This window comes from Centroberyx gerrardi, chromosome 4 (genome assembly GCF_048128805.1).
Source record: "Centroberyx gerrardi isolate f3 chromosome 4, fCenGer3.hap1.cur.20231027, whole genome shotgun sequence".
NCBI lineage: Eukaryota > Metazoa > Chordata > Actinopteri > Beryciformes > Berycidae > Centroberyx > Centroberyx gerrardi.
The window spans coordinates 31,464,441-31,477,481 of NC_136000.1; the positions used below are offsets into that span (position 1 = coordinate 31,464,441).

Genomic DNA, 13,041 nt, shown 5'->3' on the forward strand with positions numbered 1-13,041 from the left:
TACATGTTTAGAGATCATGTTCAAACTTGCAACAAGGACAAGCTAATTGTTTATATCTTCAAGCTTTTGTTTTGACAAAAAGTGAAAAAAGGCCCAAAATTTCTCTCTAGGATCCAGACTCATTAAAACGTGCTCATACTCTTGTCACCCAAGCCAAATAAATTTTGTCGTTCACCTTGAGACCCAGACTAATTAGAACATTTTAGTGCTGTTGTCATATGTCCTAGTAGAAATACACGAGTGACCCATAGCATAGAGTCATAACCATACCATGAGGTATTAATAGATATTAATCATTTTTAAATTAGTTTGGGCATTTGCAGTCTTCCTCTCTGCTACCACTCAGTGCACACAAGCAGCAGGATTACCCAGTCAGATAACTGTCCAAAGGAATTAGGTGTAATTCTTGATGTTTTAAATAATTTTGATGAATTAAATGTGAATGTTGGTTCTAATGGATGTCTTGTTGCCATACCAACCGATTAGGTCTCGTTATGAATGTTATTCGTTTCAGTATCCACATTTCCCCATCCTGTTCCAGGGATTTGAAGGTACCAGATAGCAGCTATGGACGACTACGGACGCCATCTCAACTTTCATTATTCAACGTCTAAATGTTTGCTGGGTAGTGCAAAACAAAGCGACAGAAATCTGCTGGTGCAAGTGAATGGCAAATGACAGATGTGCAAAAATACATGGTTACAAAATAGCCTGAATAGCTTTAATTAGTAATTCCCATGTGTAGATGAGTAGGGTTCAGTCTTTTTGAAATCCAGGTTGGTGTGTGGGTGTATGTGTGTGTGTGTGTGTGTGTGTGTGTGTGTGTGTGTGTGAGAGAGAGAGAGAGAGAGAGAGAGAGAGAGAGAGAGATTATATTTTTGTACGTTACATTTACTTTATTAATTACTTATACATCAAACTACTGACACTCACTGTATGATGAAGGGTCTAGCAACCCGGAGTCTACACTGTCCAGGTACTGACACACACACACACACACACACACACACTGATACAAAGGGGAAGGGATTTTAATGTGAAAATGTTGATCCATAACTGATGTACTGTATTGCTTTGGCACATTGGTTTCTTTCCTGTAATGCCAATAAAGCATAAAGAGAGAGAGAGAGAGAGAGAGAGAGAGAGAGAGAGAGAGAGAGAGAGAGAGAGAGAGAGAGAGAGAGAGAGAGAGAGAGAGAGTGTGAGTGAGTTGTGGTGTGGTGGGTGATGCAGCACTGATACAGCAGAAGCATCTTCCAGAGAGTCAGATGTCAAACAAGAGGTTTTCTGGGTGGGCGGAGCCAGCAGTCATCTTTCACCTAATTTTATTTATTTTTTGCTCTGGCACTGTGCAGATCTTTACCGTCTCAGCTGTAGCTGTAGCTGACACCCTGCAGTCTTACCATGGAGGAGGCAGAGCCATAAGAGACTGTGATGGATGATGGGAGGATATTTTCTGTAGAACTGCATCAGGACTGGTTATGACAAGTTGAGCTACTGAAGTTGATGCAGGAAGAACATCTTCTGTTTGGTCCTTGTAGATTAGATTGGAAATGTTCTCATCTCATTTGAGCATGTTGCAGATGGTTTTCCCTAGGAATTTGAACAACTCTGCTGTGTTCGCAGTAGCACCAGTCCTCATGCATATTAAGTGTTAAGGTGGTGGTATACTAACAACAATGTCAGGCATTTGTCATGCAAAATAGAAACGCAGGCAAACATGGTGCCGCCAACAAATTTGTGTATACTTGTTGCGGCTTTGTGCTGTAGGCCAGTAGGGGGCGCATTAAGAATAAAGAGGTAACTGTAACCAAGGGAAAATGGAAATAGTGGAGACAGAAACTAACAACAATGGCTGCAGTGAAAGAGCGACAAAGGTGACTGAGGGAATCTGAGGATTTAGAAGCCGTTTGATCGGTCATAAAGGTGAAGAAGCTGTTAGAAGATGATGAAGAAGAAGAAGAAGAAGAAGATGTTAACATGGAAACAAAAGCAATGAAACAGAAAAGGAAATGGAGATGCTTCTTCACAAGGCAACGCAACCAATTGTGATATTTTAGACCAGTGATTCTCAACCTTCTCAACGGACCCCCATTTGATGAGATTTTGTCTCTCGGACCCAAATCTGAGAATATTTTTATTGTTAGATATGATTTTGTCCAGAATTCCATGACTATCTGTATTGTAGGTAGAGAGATAACAGTGAAACTATGATCAAAACAGTCATTCTTCTACATTCTATAATTGTGTTAACTTTTTGTAAATGAAATAATGGTGAAGTTTAACAATTCATCAGTTTGCTGGGGACCCCCTGGAAACCCCCCAAGGACCCCTGGTGGTCCCCGGACCCCACATTGAGAACCACTGTTTTTTTTCTGATTGGCTGTTTGCTCTTCCTTCTTGTAATTCGGTCCCTTTTGCTACTGTTGGGCACAGTCAGCAAATACGGGGCCTTATTTCTCTTCATCCCTCTCTCGTCCCACTCTCTTCCTTTCACTCTTTCTACCTCTCTCCTGCCTCTCTGTCCCTCTCTCCTCTGTTCTCATTCATTCGCTCTCCCTATTTCCCCCCTCTCTCTCTGTCACCCTCCGCTGCTCCTGCCTTATAGCTCATCTCTGATTCAGCTCATTGCCATGTCTGCCTGCAGGCATGAGTGTGTGTTTGTGTGTGTGTGTGTGTCCTTATGGGTGTGTATGTCTGTACTGAATGTTTGAAGCTCCGACGAGCCGGTGTGTGTGTGTGTGTGTGTGTGTGTGTGTGTGTACTTGCAGCTCAGAGTATCTCTGACCTTGGCTGGCCCCCCTTGTCTCTCCATTCTTTAACACGTAGGTGAGAACATCCATATAGCAGAAAATATGTAGGCTATATCTGATTGTGCACAGTGGCATATTATGAATAATATGCTATGGTAAGTCTTTATGGCATTGTACATAAAGCTGCACACCTATTGTTAAGGCTATATAGGTGTTGGCTATATGAATACCAGCTGCTCTATTCCTTTGTATTACCATTTTTGTTTTCTTTACTGTATCCTTTTATCTGCTGCTACCCAATTCTCCCCCCATATATTTTATTGTTCAACAAACTTCACTTCTCTCAAATCACTTTTTTTTAAACTGATCAGTGACAATTTTACATTGCCTTACAATAGCTTGCTTAGATGGCCAGGGAATATAATATCAACACGGGGCAGGCAATGTCAGCAGTCAGTTAAAGCAGGAATGGGACAAAATTGGAGATCAGAGCTTTCTGAAGAGCAGTGATGCGACTGTCAGTTCCAGTTCCAGTTAGAGAGCTGCCATATCTGTTGGATACAAAGATAGCCCCCTTCTCCTCATGCTGTCCTCTCTCCTTTTCCTCTTCCCCCCTGTCTATTTGCTTCTCCTCTCCTTTCTTTTCCTCTCCTCTCCTCTCCTCACATTCACTCTGAACTCCAGATGCAAGACACACATAGATGTACCGTATGAGAATCGGAGCGATCGAATGAGCGTGAATGCGTGGAACTGTATGAATGTGAAACACGGTGTCGACTTTCCCATGGTTGAATAAAGGTTAAACTAATTTTTAAAAACAAAGTTTACAAAGTGCTTTAACAATAAAATAAAAGAAAACATCCTGCTCAACTAAATGAAAACAAGGAAAAACAAGAAGGTGCCACAAGATAAAACGATAGGAATAGGAAAAAATCCTAGGATAAAAGTGGGATGTTTACACTGAGTATGTTTACATGCACACCAATACCCTGATTACTGGGAGTAATCAGCTTAAGGCAATATTCAATTACAATGTTTACATGACTTGAAGTGCCATGAGTCCTCTAATAACTCGGCTTACATGGACTCATTTAATAATCGGTCTACCGCGCGTCACTCCACTGCACTGAGCCATGTTGTTCGCTTTGTAAATACAACATCCAGGTTACTGTGTCTGGTGACCTTTGACCTGCACAGTTGGAAAAAGACAAAAGGAATCTGACTAAGGTGTTTATATGCCCCATTAAATGGAAAGATTGAGCAGAAATCTTGGTGTGTTAACCAGGTTCTGCTTACTGATTGACCTTACCCCAGAGGTGGGGACTCGAGTCACATGACTTGGTTTTAATTGCTTGAGGCTTGACTTGCTGCATGAAGAGAAGACTTGAGACTTGACTTGACTTGGGTTCTAGTGACTTGGGACTTGACTCTGACTTGTACTTTGATGACTTGAAAAGGTTTCTAAAGTCTTGACTTGAGATCTTGTGTTTGTGTAAATGACTTAGATTGAAAGTGATGAGATTTGTTCCAGCAGACGACTGAATTTAAATTCTGTTTTCTGAATTTGTATGGAATGATTGAATTTATTGAAGTTGAAACTGATTATAGAAATCAAACTCATGATGCTCTTACCAAGTTTTTATCCTATTAAAACCATATTGCATTGAAAAGTCCTAGATATTTAGTTTTCTTTAAGATATTAAATTGATACTGGACTCTTGATTTGCTCTGACTTGACTTGCTGTTCTACATTTAGACTTGAGACTTGACTTGATAATATACATTTAGACTTGAGACTCGACTTTACGTGCCTTTACGTTTACATGACAGTTTACATGACAGCTTACATGACAGTTTCAATAGTCCCATGTTTTGTGTGTTTACACGAGTTTCAATAGTCACAGTATTACCTTAATCAGGTTAAGATCGAATCATTACTGTGCATGTAACGTACTCAATGGCGTCATCTGCATTCATCAACTCTAATCACCCAAGACTGCCACTTTGCTTGCATTTTACATCTGTTTGTCTCCTGAATTCATTTTCCCTAATTGCTTATGTCAAAGTATTGAAATAATGAGCGCTCACCTGTGATGAGGCATCCACCATCAAAACATCAGCAAAAATCATTAGCATGAGGTTATTAGCATTAGAAAACTTATGCTCCAAGTTGTTTGCATAAAGGTCTCTGTTGACAACAAGTCAAGTGGCAGGAGGGTTTTGATTGGAGCAAATCAAGCACGGTCATGTGGATTGGTTTATGCATTTAGACAGAAGTGCGATGACACTTCTGTCTAAATGCATAAACCAATCCACATGACCGAGAGAAAGAGAGGCGAGAGAGTGTGAGGATGGTTGACATTTCACACACACATTAATAGAAATTTGTCCATATCCAAAGTCTGTATGTATGAGTATACTTACAGTACAACAGTACAGTGTTGGCAGGCACACACACACTAGATGGATACACACACACTTGCAAACATACAGGCCCACAAAGTATGTGTGTGTGTGTGTGTGCGTGTGCGTGTGCGTGTGTGTGTGTGTGTGTGTGTCCATGCAGGCTAATTAGTGCAGTTCCAAATAGCCAGGGTTAATGTTGTCATTAACACTGAGAAAGAGGGGGCAGTCACCTGTCTCTCTCTCTCTCTCTCTCTCTCTCTCTCTCTCTCTCTCTCTCTCTCTCTCTCTCTCTCACGCACACACACACACACACACACACACCTCTAGTGATAGAGAGGTTATTGCATATAGTACAGGCACAGGTATTCCTAGAAGACATCCATCCATCACACACACAAAGACTGGCTATATGCAGCCATGCATATTAAGGCACACACACACACACACACACACACACACACACACACACACACAATTACTCATAATTACTCATAGTTAGGCAGTAGAACACAGAAATGACAGTAGAACCCTGTAGCTTTGGTCACTGAGGATGTACCTTCTTGATTGATTGATTGATTGATTGATTGATTACCTTTACTATTACCCATGGGTAAATGCTGTTTATGGGAAATGCGCCATATGACAAATGACACTATACATACATATGATTAGCTCAATGCACTGACATCTACAAGTGCCTTCTTCCGAAAGGCATTCTGGGAAAAGCAGGAAATCACCTGTAGACAAGGCAGGTTGAGAGAAAGGTTGAGAGAAATTACAGCACTTCATCACAAAATAACTTCTAGAATGCATTGAAGATCACAGATTGACTATATCTAGCAGCGTAAGAGGATCTGAGGATGGAATTTTCCTTTAAGTATTGTAAAAAAAAAAAAGAGAATTGGGAGCGGGGGGTTTTGGTGGCAGTGTGCTTTAGCAGTATTAACAATGATAGTGGCTTTGAACGAGGGTTAACTCAATCTTTCGCTGTCTCTCTCCCTCTCTCTCTCTCTCTCTCTCTCTCAGATGTTCAGCATATTAAACGGCGCGACATTATTTTGAAGAGGGAGCTCGGAGAGGGAGCCTTCGGCAAGGTCTTCCTGGCTGAATGCTACAATCTGAGCCCCACCAAGGACAAGATGCTGGTGGCTGTCAAGGTAAGAGAGAGGCAGAGAGAGTGTGTGTGTGTTATTGTGTGTTTGCAGGCATGTGCACACATAAAATCCAACTGATGTCGGGTACCTGCCTGATTGCCCTCTTAGGAGAAAATGCACTTTAAGCCTACATAGCCAACGTATGCCTGCATCTGTGGGTCTTCAATTCTCATGCCGCTCAGCATCAACTAGGGACTAGTTTGCAAAGTGCGAGTAAGCACAACGTATGGGGGGCTTTTATTTTGCAGTCCAGCTTCCATGCGCAAGATATAGTATGTTTACACTGGGGAAAGATCTTAGCTAGTACAGAGACATGCAGAAACTCTACATCATTGGTTTTACATCGTCATGAATACATTGCGGGGAGAGAGACAAAACCTAGAGTGAGTCTGCCACTTGCACCAAGTCATATCAGTGCTGTGTACGTTGCGTTGAGATTGGCTGAACACAGCCCACACAGCTATTCAAGTATGGAAAGTTGGCATCGTTTACCTCTGTGATCATAGAACTAGAGTTACAGTTGGTGCCTGCTGCCTGGCCATTGAGAAAGACCCACTCAGAGTCCACCCACAGTTAGCTTAGCTATTAGCCTTTATGCACGGCCCGTTGCTAGGTTTGTCCTTTGGGAACTCTGTAGTGCAGCAGCTTTTGTGCTTTATTTACAAATGTGTTGCAGTTTCTGTCACCCTCTGGTGGCCGGGAAATCGCTTATTGCAGCTTTCAGTAAACCCATCTTTCAGTTTTCATGTCATGTTTCACTTGCCATGATAACAGTTGCTGAACATATATTTACAGCATATTATATCAAAAGATATAAACACTTTAAAAGGAGCAAAAACACAAAACAATACGTTCTTAAATTGCACTGCAAGTGCAGTATTTTACTACTGAATCTTTTGTATTGTTTAAGCTGCACTAGACCTACTCTGTTTTATATATCTGAGTCTCACTTTAAGAGTAAGTAATTATTTCTTGCTACCAGCTGACTTACAGTATGTCATTTGTGTTGTCCTTGCAAAGCACTCAGTGGTAGTCGGTTTTGGTGGTAGTGGTTTTTCCCATTTGAGCACCTGCCCCATTAGAAGTCTGTGCACGGGCCTGTGTGTTTGTTTGTATTTGTGTGTGTGTGTGTGTGTGGATGGAAACGTAGACAGCTGCCTGTCTGAGGAGCGGAGAGGAAAGAGGAGAAAAAAATTCTAAAGAAATTCAGCTGATGGAACGAGTGTGTGTTGAGGCCAGCAGCAACAGTCAATTGCTTCTCAGACAGAGATGCTGACAAGCTGTTTGGCTCCACGTGCGCACGCACACACACATACACACACACACACACGTACACACACACACTCCACCAAAGCCCAGGCGCTCTCATTTGATTGCTCTGAATCCTTCATAGCCGCTGTGTCTTTTTGTGAAGTTAAAGGCTCCACAATTAAAGGACTGAATCTGCACAGCGCTTTCTTCCCTCATAAATGCTCTCACCTCGTTCCTTGAAGTGAGTTGAAGCTCGAATGGTTTTAAGTGTTGCCTTGATTATGCGCCATTCATTCCAGCTTTACTTTGGCTTTTATGTAGGCTACAGTAAAGGCAATTGAACTTATTCACATGACGGCCATTTTGAACACTCAATGTGGGAAACCTACCTCTGTCCTACTGTTGTTTACCATCATCATACAAAATTTAGCATTTCACAGATTCTCCACTGAAAAATATATTAGAAACAAATGGATTTCAAGAATCCAGAGGGATATAGGTTCATAATTTAATATATTTGGCCCATTATTGCTAGCTATCAGAGTCTAATTAAGCTTTGGTAGCTAGTAGCTTACTAACTAGTAAGCTAGCTAGCTAACTTCCCTGTTAAATTCAAGCAGTTGTTGTGGTTGTTGTTCCGAGGGTGGCTAGCCAATTTGATTACTGTTCGGTCTATCTGAACTCCTCGCTTATGTGTTGAAGTAACGCTAGTTTTAGTAACACTAGTTTTAACAAACTTCACCAGAGTTTCGACTAGCATGAGGGTGAGAAGATAATGACTGAATTTTCATTTTTGGGTGAACTATTCCTTAAAACTAGTCCAGGCAGTGGAGAAAAAGAATTTTAGAAGCTACCACTTTGTGTAGAGCAGCATAAAGGGCAACCAATCAGGAGCCTGTTTGACACAGAGCCATTATTTTGCTTTGATCTTATTGGCCCACGGTCAGAGAGAGCATACAGTGGCCAGCAGGGACAAAGTTTGAGAACAGGCAAAGACCAAAGACTGCATGTAGCCAATGCATTCAAAAGTTATCAGTCAGTGTGGGGGGTGACCATCACTGATTTATCCACCAAAGAAAAATTCCACCGCCATTGGGCGCTTGGCAGGTGGTAAATTCAGACCCAATCCAAATTTCAGAGAGATTTTTAGGTGCAGTTTTTAAAGCTGTTAAGCATTAGTGTGAAGATGCAACACTCATTCATACTTAAGATTCAGATGGAAACATGATGTGCGTGCTGACATTTGGAAAACAAATCTCCTAGAAAGAAAATGTCAAGGTTGGAAAGCCATCAATCGCGCATACAACGTTAACGCTCTCAATAAAGCTTGAAAACATGACATGCTTTGGATAATAAACATGACGTACGACGGAATCGGAGGGCCTCTTGTCTGTACAACAGCAGTTATTTATGGAAACATGGCCAACATATTGACCTGTAGAAGACAGGTGTTAGTCTTAGTGAGGATATAGTGGGATTACAGTTGCAGCCATTTTAATCCTGCAAGATTTATTGTCCTTTGCTGCATTATGCCATTTATTACCACCCTGACAACCACTTCTATTTGAGACACACACACACACACACACACACACACACACACAGACACACTGTCCCTCTCTGTCTCTCTCTAATTCTCTCTCACACACACTCATCAAATCTGTCAGTATCAGTCCTCATCAGGGTTGTGCCCATCCAAAGAGCATTAGTTTCTGTTGAGTCACATAACACAGGACAGGACATAAGGTTGTGTGTGTGTGTGTGTGTGTGTGTGTGTGTGTAAGTGTGTGTAGGTGTGTGTGCGTGCATTGGGGAATGTTATTGAGTGTCAGATAGCACATACAAAATACATACACAATCCCAACAGTAAGTACTACCCATACTAACCATACTGTTAATACCTACTGTTGCAGTACACATATAATCCTAATTTTATGTTATGCAATCCTAACAGTGAGTACTCACTTTACCAAGCCTGCTGTCTACTGTAGCATCCATATCAACATCCTACATGAAAATTTCAACATATTACCAAACTGTACTGTTGCCCATAGGCAGGTGCATGTCACACACACACACAGTTGTTTTTGTTTCACCATAAATTATGTCATGCAGCACTATGGGGAATAGGGATTGATGCTGCATTCATGTCATATGGGATAGACGGTAGACACCTCAGCTTTCAGATGGTAAATACTACTAGAAAATACTGTTTATGACAAAAATGCCTATTTCATAAAATTGCCCTGCCAAGGCTGCCATTAAATATTTTGGGGGAATTAGCCAAAGCAAACCAAAGACCAAAGCAGCTACTTGCCCCCACTGCCACTCTATGCTACTAATATAAGGATCCTGATACATGCATGTGAAAGGAAGGCTTCAAGGCTCTTCTTACCTGTGATACTAAAAGTTTCTACGGGGGCGGCAGTAGCCGAGTAGTTAGTGAGGTCATCCTCCAATCAGAGGCCAGGGTTCAATCCCTCATGTGGACGTAACTGCAAAAATATCCTTGCACAAGATACTTAACCTCTACCTGCGGTAGGAGTGCCACACTTGGCTTTCCCCCCTATATATCCAATTAAAATCTGGAATCTCCAGACCAATCAGACTCCACACAAACATGTCCTCCTTCCCAAAGGTTTCCAGCACACAAACCCCTCAGCACACTGTGAGGGGGGTGGTTAGGACAGACTGGTACCAGTGGAAGTCAGAAACATCCATGCCATGCTAAGAGAGGGGACTCAGCAGCAAATTATGCCAGCTTTTTGTTCACCAAACAAGGGGATGTAAAAGGGCTGCTGGACAGAGTAAGGGAGGCCTGTCATCAGCCCAACACCAATGTGTCTAAAGACATAGGAGCACCCACACCACCTCGTATAAATCTCCACAACCACAAACATCACCCCAAAGTCACACACGCATAGAAAAATAATGATTCTTAACTGATTCCTTTAAAGGCTGTGTGGTTCCACAAAGAACCATCATCTAAAGAATCACTTCATTTAGTGGATAGTTCATGTTCCTCATATGGTTTCTCATATGGTTCTTTGGGATATTAAAAGATCCTTAAAGAGTAACTGAACCCCAAACCCAAATCTGTGGTGAAGCCTGACATCTAATGGGTCTGAAAGGGTTAGAACCATTTTTGGTTCCAGTCCAGTCTTTATTTTTCTGTGTGCAGCCAACTATAGATCCATACTGCTCACCCACCTCTACAACACGCCCATCCATCTATCCTCCAAAAACCTCACACAGGGACAAAACGGGCAGTCATTTGTAGATAGAAATCCAATAAAAATGGGCAACTCTCTAAAGCTAATTGCTCCAAGCTGTCCAGGATAGCAAACTGCTGTCCAGCATCAAATTTAGCAGTGACAACATGCAATGTCCTAGGTTCAAATCCAGCCTGGGACCTTCATGACATGAATCCACCTCTTAATCTCCCATCTCTCCCTACTGTACACCATCCAATAAAGCAAAAATAATCTGAATTAAAAAATTAGCATTGACCACTCAGAATTCAGAAGAAACCATTAGTGCATAACAAAACTCTGCAATTTCACGTATTTTTTAAGGTATTTAGACAAGGCATTTGTTTTGCAATGGGCTCCAAGCTGCCCAGCGAAGCTTAGAGGGAACCCTGGCTAAAATTACATATTTATTACACTACACAGGAATACTAGAAGAGAGAAGTCATTCTCCTTTTTCAAATTCAGTATATTGAAGCAACCTACTGCTGGAGGGCATTTTGCAAGTGGCAGGACTGAGGATTGCCTCATCTAACACTAAAACTAAGATAATCTGGCCCCAGTTTTCGTTTGAGCGTGTGTGCCGAAGCTTTCGCATGCGTAGTGATGAACTGGAGACCCAGTCTTCTCAACACTTAACGGTAAGCTGATTGCAGAGCATATTTGCCCAAAGGCTGCTGTATTCCTTTACAAACAATTGTAGTGCTTTCTATAACAAATCAAATTGAAAGGGCATGCGTTTACTTATGCTTGCTGGAAATGGCTTAATTCCATGCAGAGACGTACTGTGTTTATCATGTCCGCTCCATCAGCATGTCTTCTCACGGTAGAGCCATGACACAAAAGAAAGAATTTTCAGCGGGGGAGTGGAAATAAATAAATCCATGGCCTTCGATGGCCTACGATAAAAGATTGTGCCCCCACTCTGAACTATAGCTGTCACTCAGACCATATTAGCTGGTAGAAGGGCTTAGATTTTGGCTTTCCTGCAAGGTCTGATTCTAGACAAAATGGTGAACCCTGAATACAAAGGCATTTCTCAACACAAAGGGAGTTAATGATGTTCATTTCAGAAGTTACTTTAGGGCTGCTGGGTTGTTTCCATAACACTTAGATAGAATAAAACATGCAATTTTCCTCTCTGGCTTGTTTACAGCTCTGCAACAAAATGTTTCATTTTCTACGACATCTACAGGACTCCAGGAAGCACTGGATCGTAGCCCAAACACATACACACACACACACACACACACACACACACACATATACTCACACACACACACACACACACACACACACACACACACACACACACACACATTCATGTGCACACAGATACATACACACACCCGCATACATACACCTGGACAAATGCATAGGCTTGCACATGCATGCACGCTCACACACACATTTTAAATGCAGTAAATCATATTTTTCAATTCTGAGGGAAAAGTAGGTAGCAAGCAGATGGATTATGTACCTGCAACACACACACACACACACACACACACACACGCACACACACAGATTTATATTACATTCCCCCTTTTTATCTTATCTCTGCTATGTAATGAAATGTCAGATTGTGTATCACTGGCAATTATGGGATGCCTTAACAATGACAATATTGTTGCTGATTTGTTGCTGTGATAGGACTTACAGAGGGGTGTAGCAGGGGTAAAGTGAGGTTGTGTAGATGGTTCATCAGGGGACTAAGGCCTATACCATGTACTTGGGACCCACATCCAGCTGTTAACTTAAATCTCTCTCTCTCTCTCGCTCTCTCTCTCTCTCTCTCTCTCTCTCAGTCCTGATAAAGCAGAAAAACCATAGAAACAGGGAAATTGAAACTGCCTTGCTCTTGCAATGCCATATACGTATTTGAAAGCATCTCACAACTAGTGTTTAGTATTGTCCAGTATTTTCCATCTTTCTACAGTCTAATGGAGCAGAAATGTCTTATGAATAAAATTTTTAAAAAAAGTGTTCCAGTCCAGCAACATAGTAAGTACAACAGGGATATTTACAAAGGGGTCTCCAGCACCTTCCTCCATTAACGCTGATTTTTTTTCTGCATGATTTAGTGCTTCAGCCACATAATAATCAGCCACTTCTGTCTTCGTCTGAAGCCTTCTTCCAACTGTATGACCACAAACTATTGAAGTTACTGTATCTGGACTGATACTGGAAAAGGCAGAACGATCATATCTCAACAACGAATAGTTTAGT

At 41.6% G+C, this 13,041-nt stretch overlaps 1 protein-coding gene across 1 annotated transcript in view; it reads left to right on the forward strand.

Annotated features, from left to right (window-relative positions):
* Positions 1 to 13,041, forward strand: part of ntrk3a (neurotrophic tyrosine kinase, receptor, type 3a) — a 208,978-nt gene that overhangs the window by 170,950 nt on the left and 24,987 nt on the right. Inside the window, exon 14 of the mRNA XM_071915070.1 lies at positions 6,186 to 6,316. Coding sequence (XP_071771171.1) covers positions 6,186 to 6,316 — 131 coding nt within the window. The remainder of the gene's footprint in view (positions 1 to 6,185; positions 6,317 to 13,041) is intronic.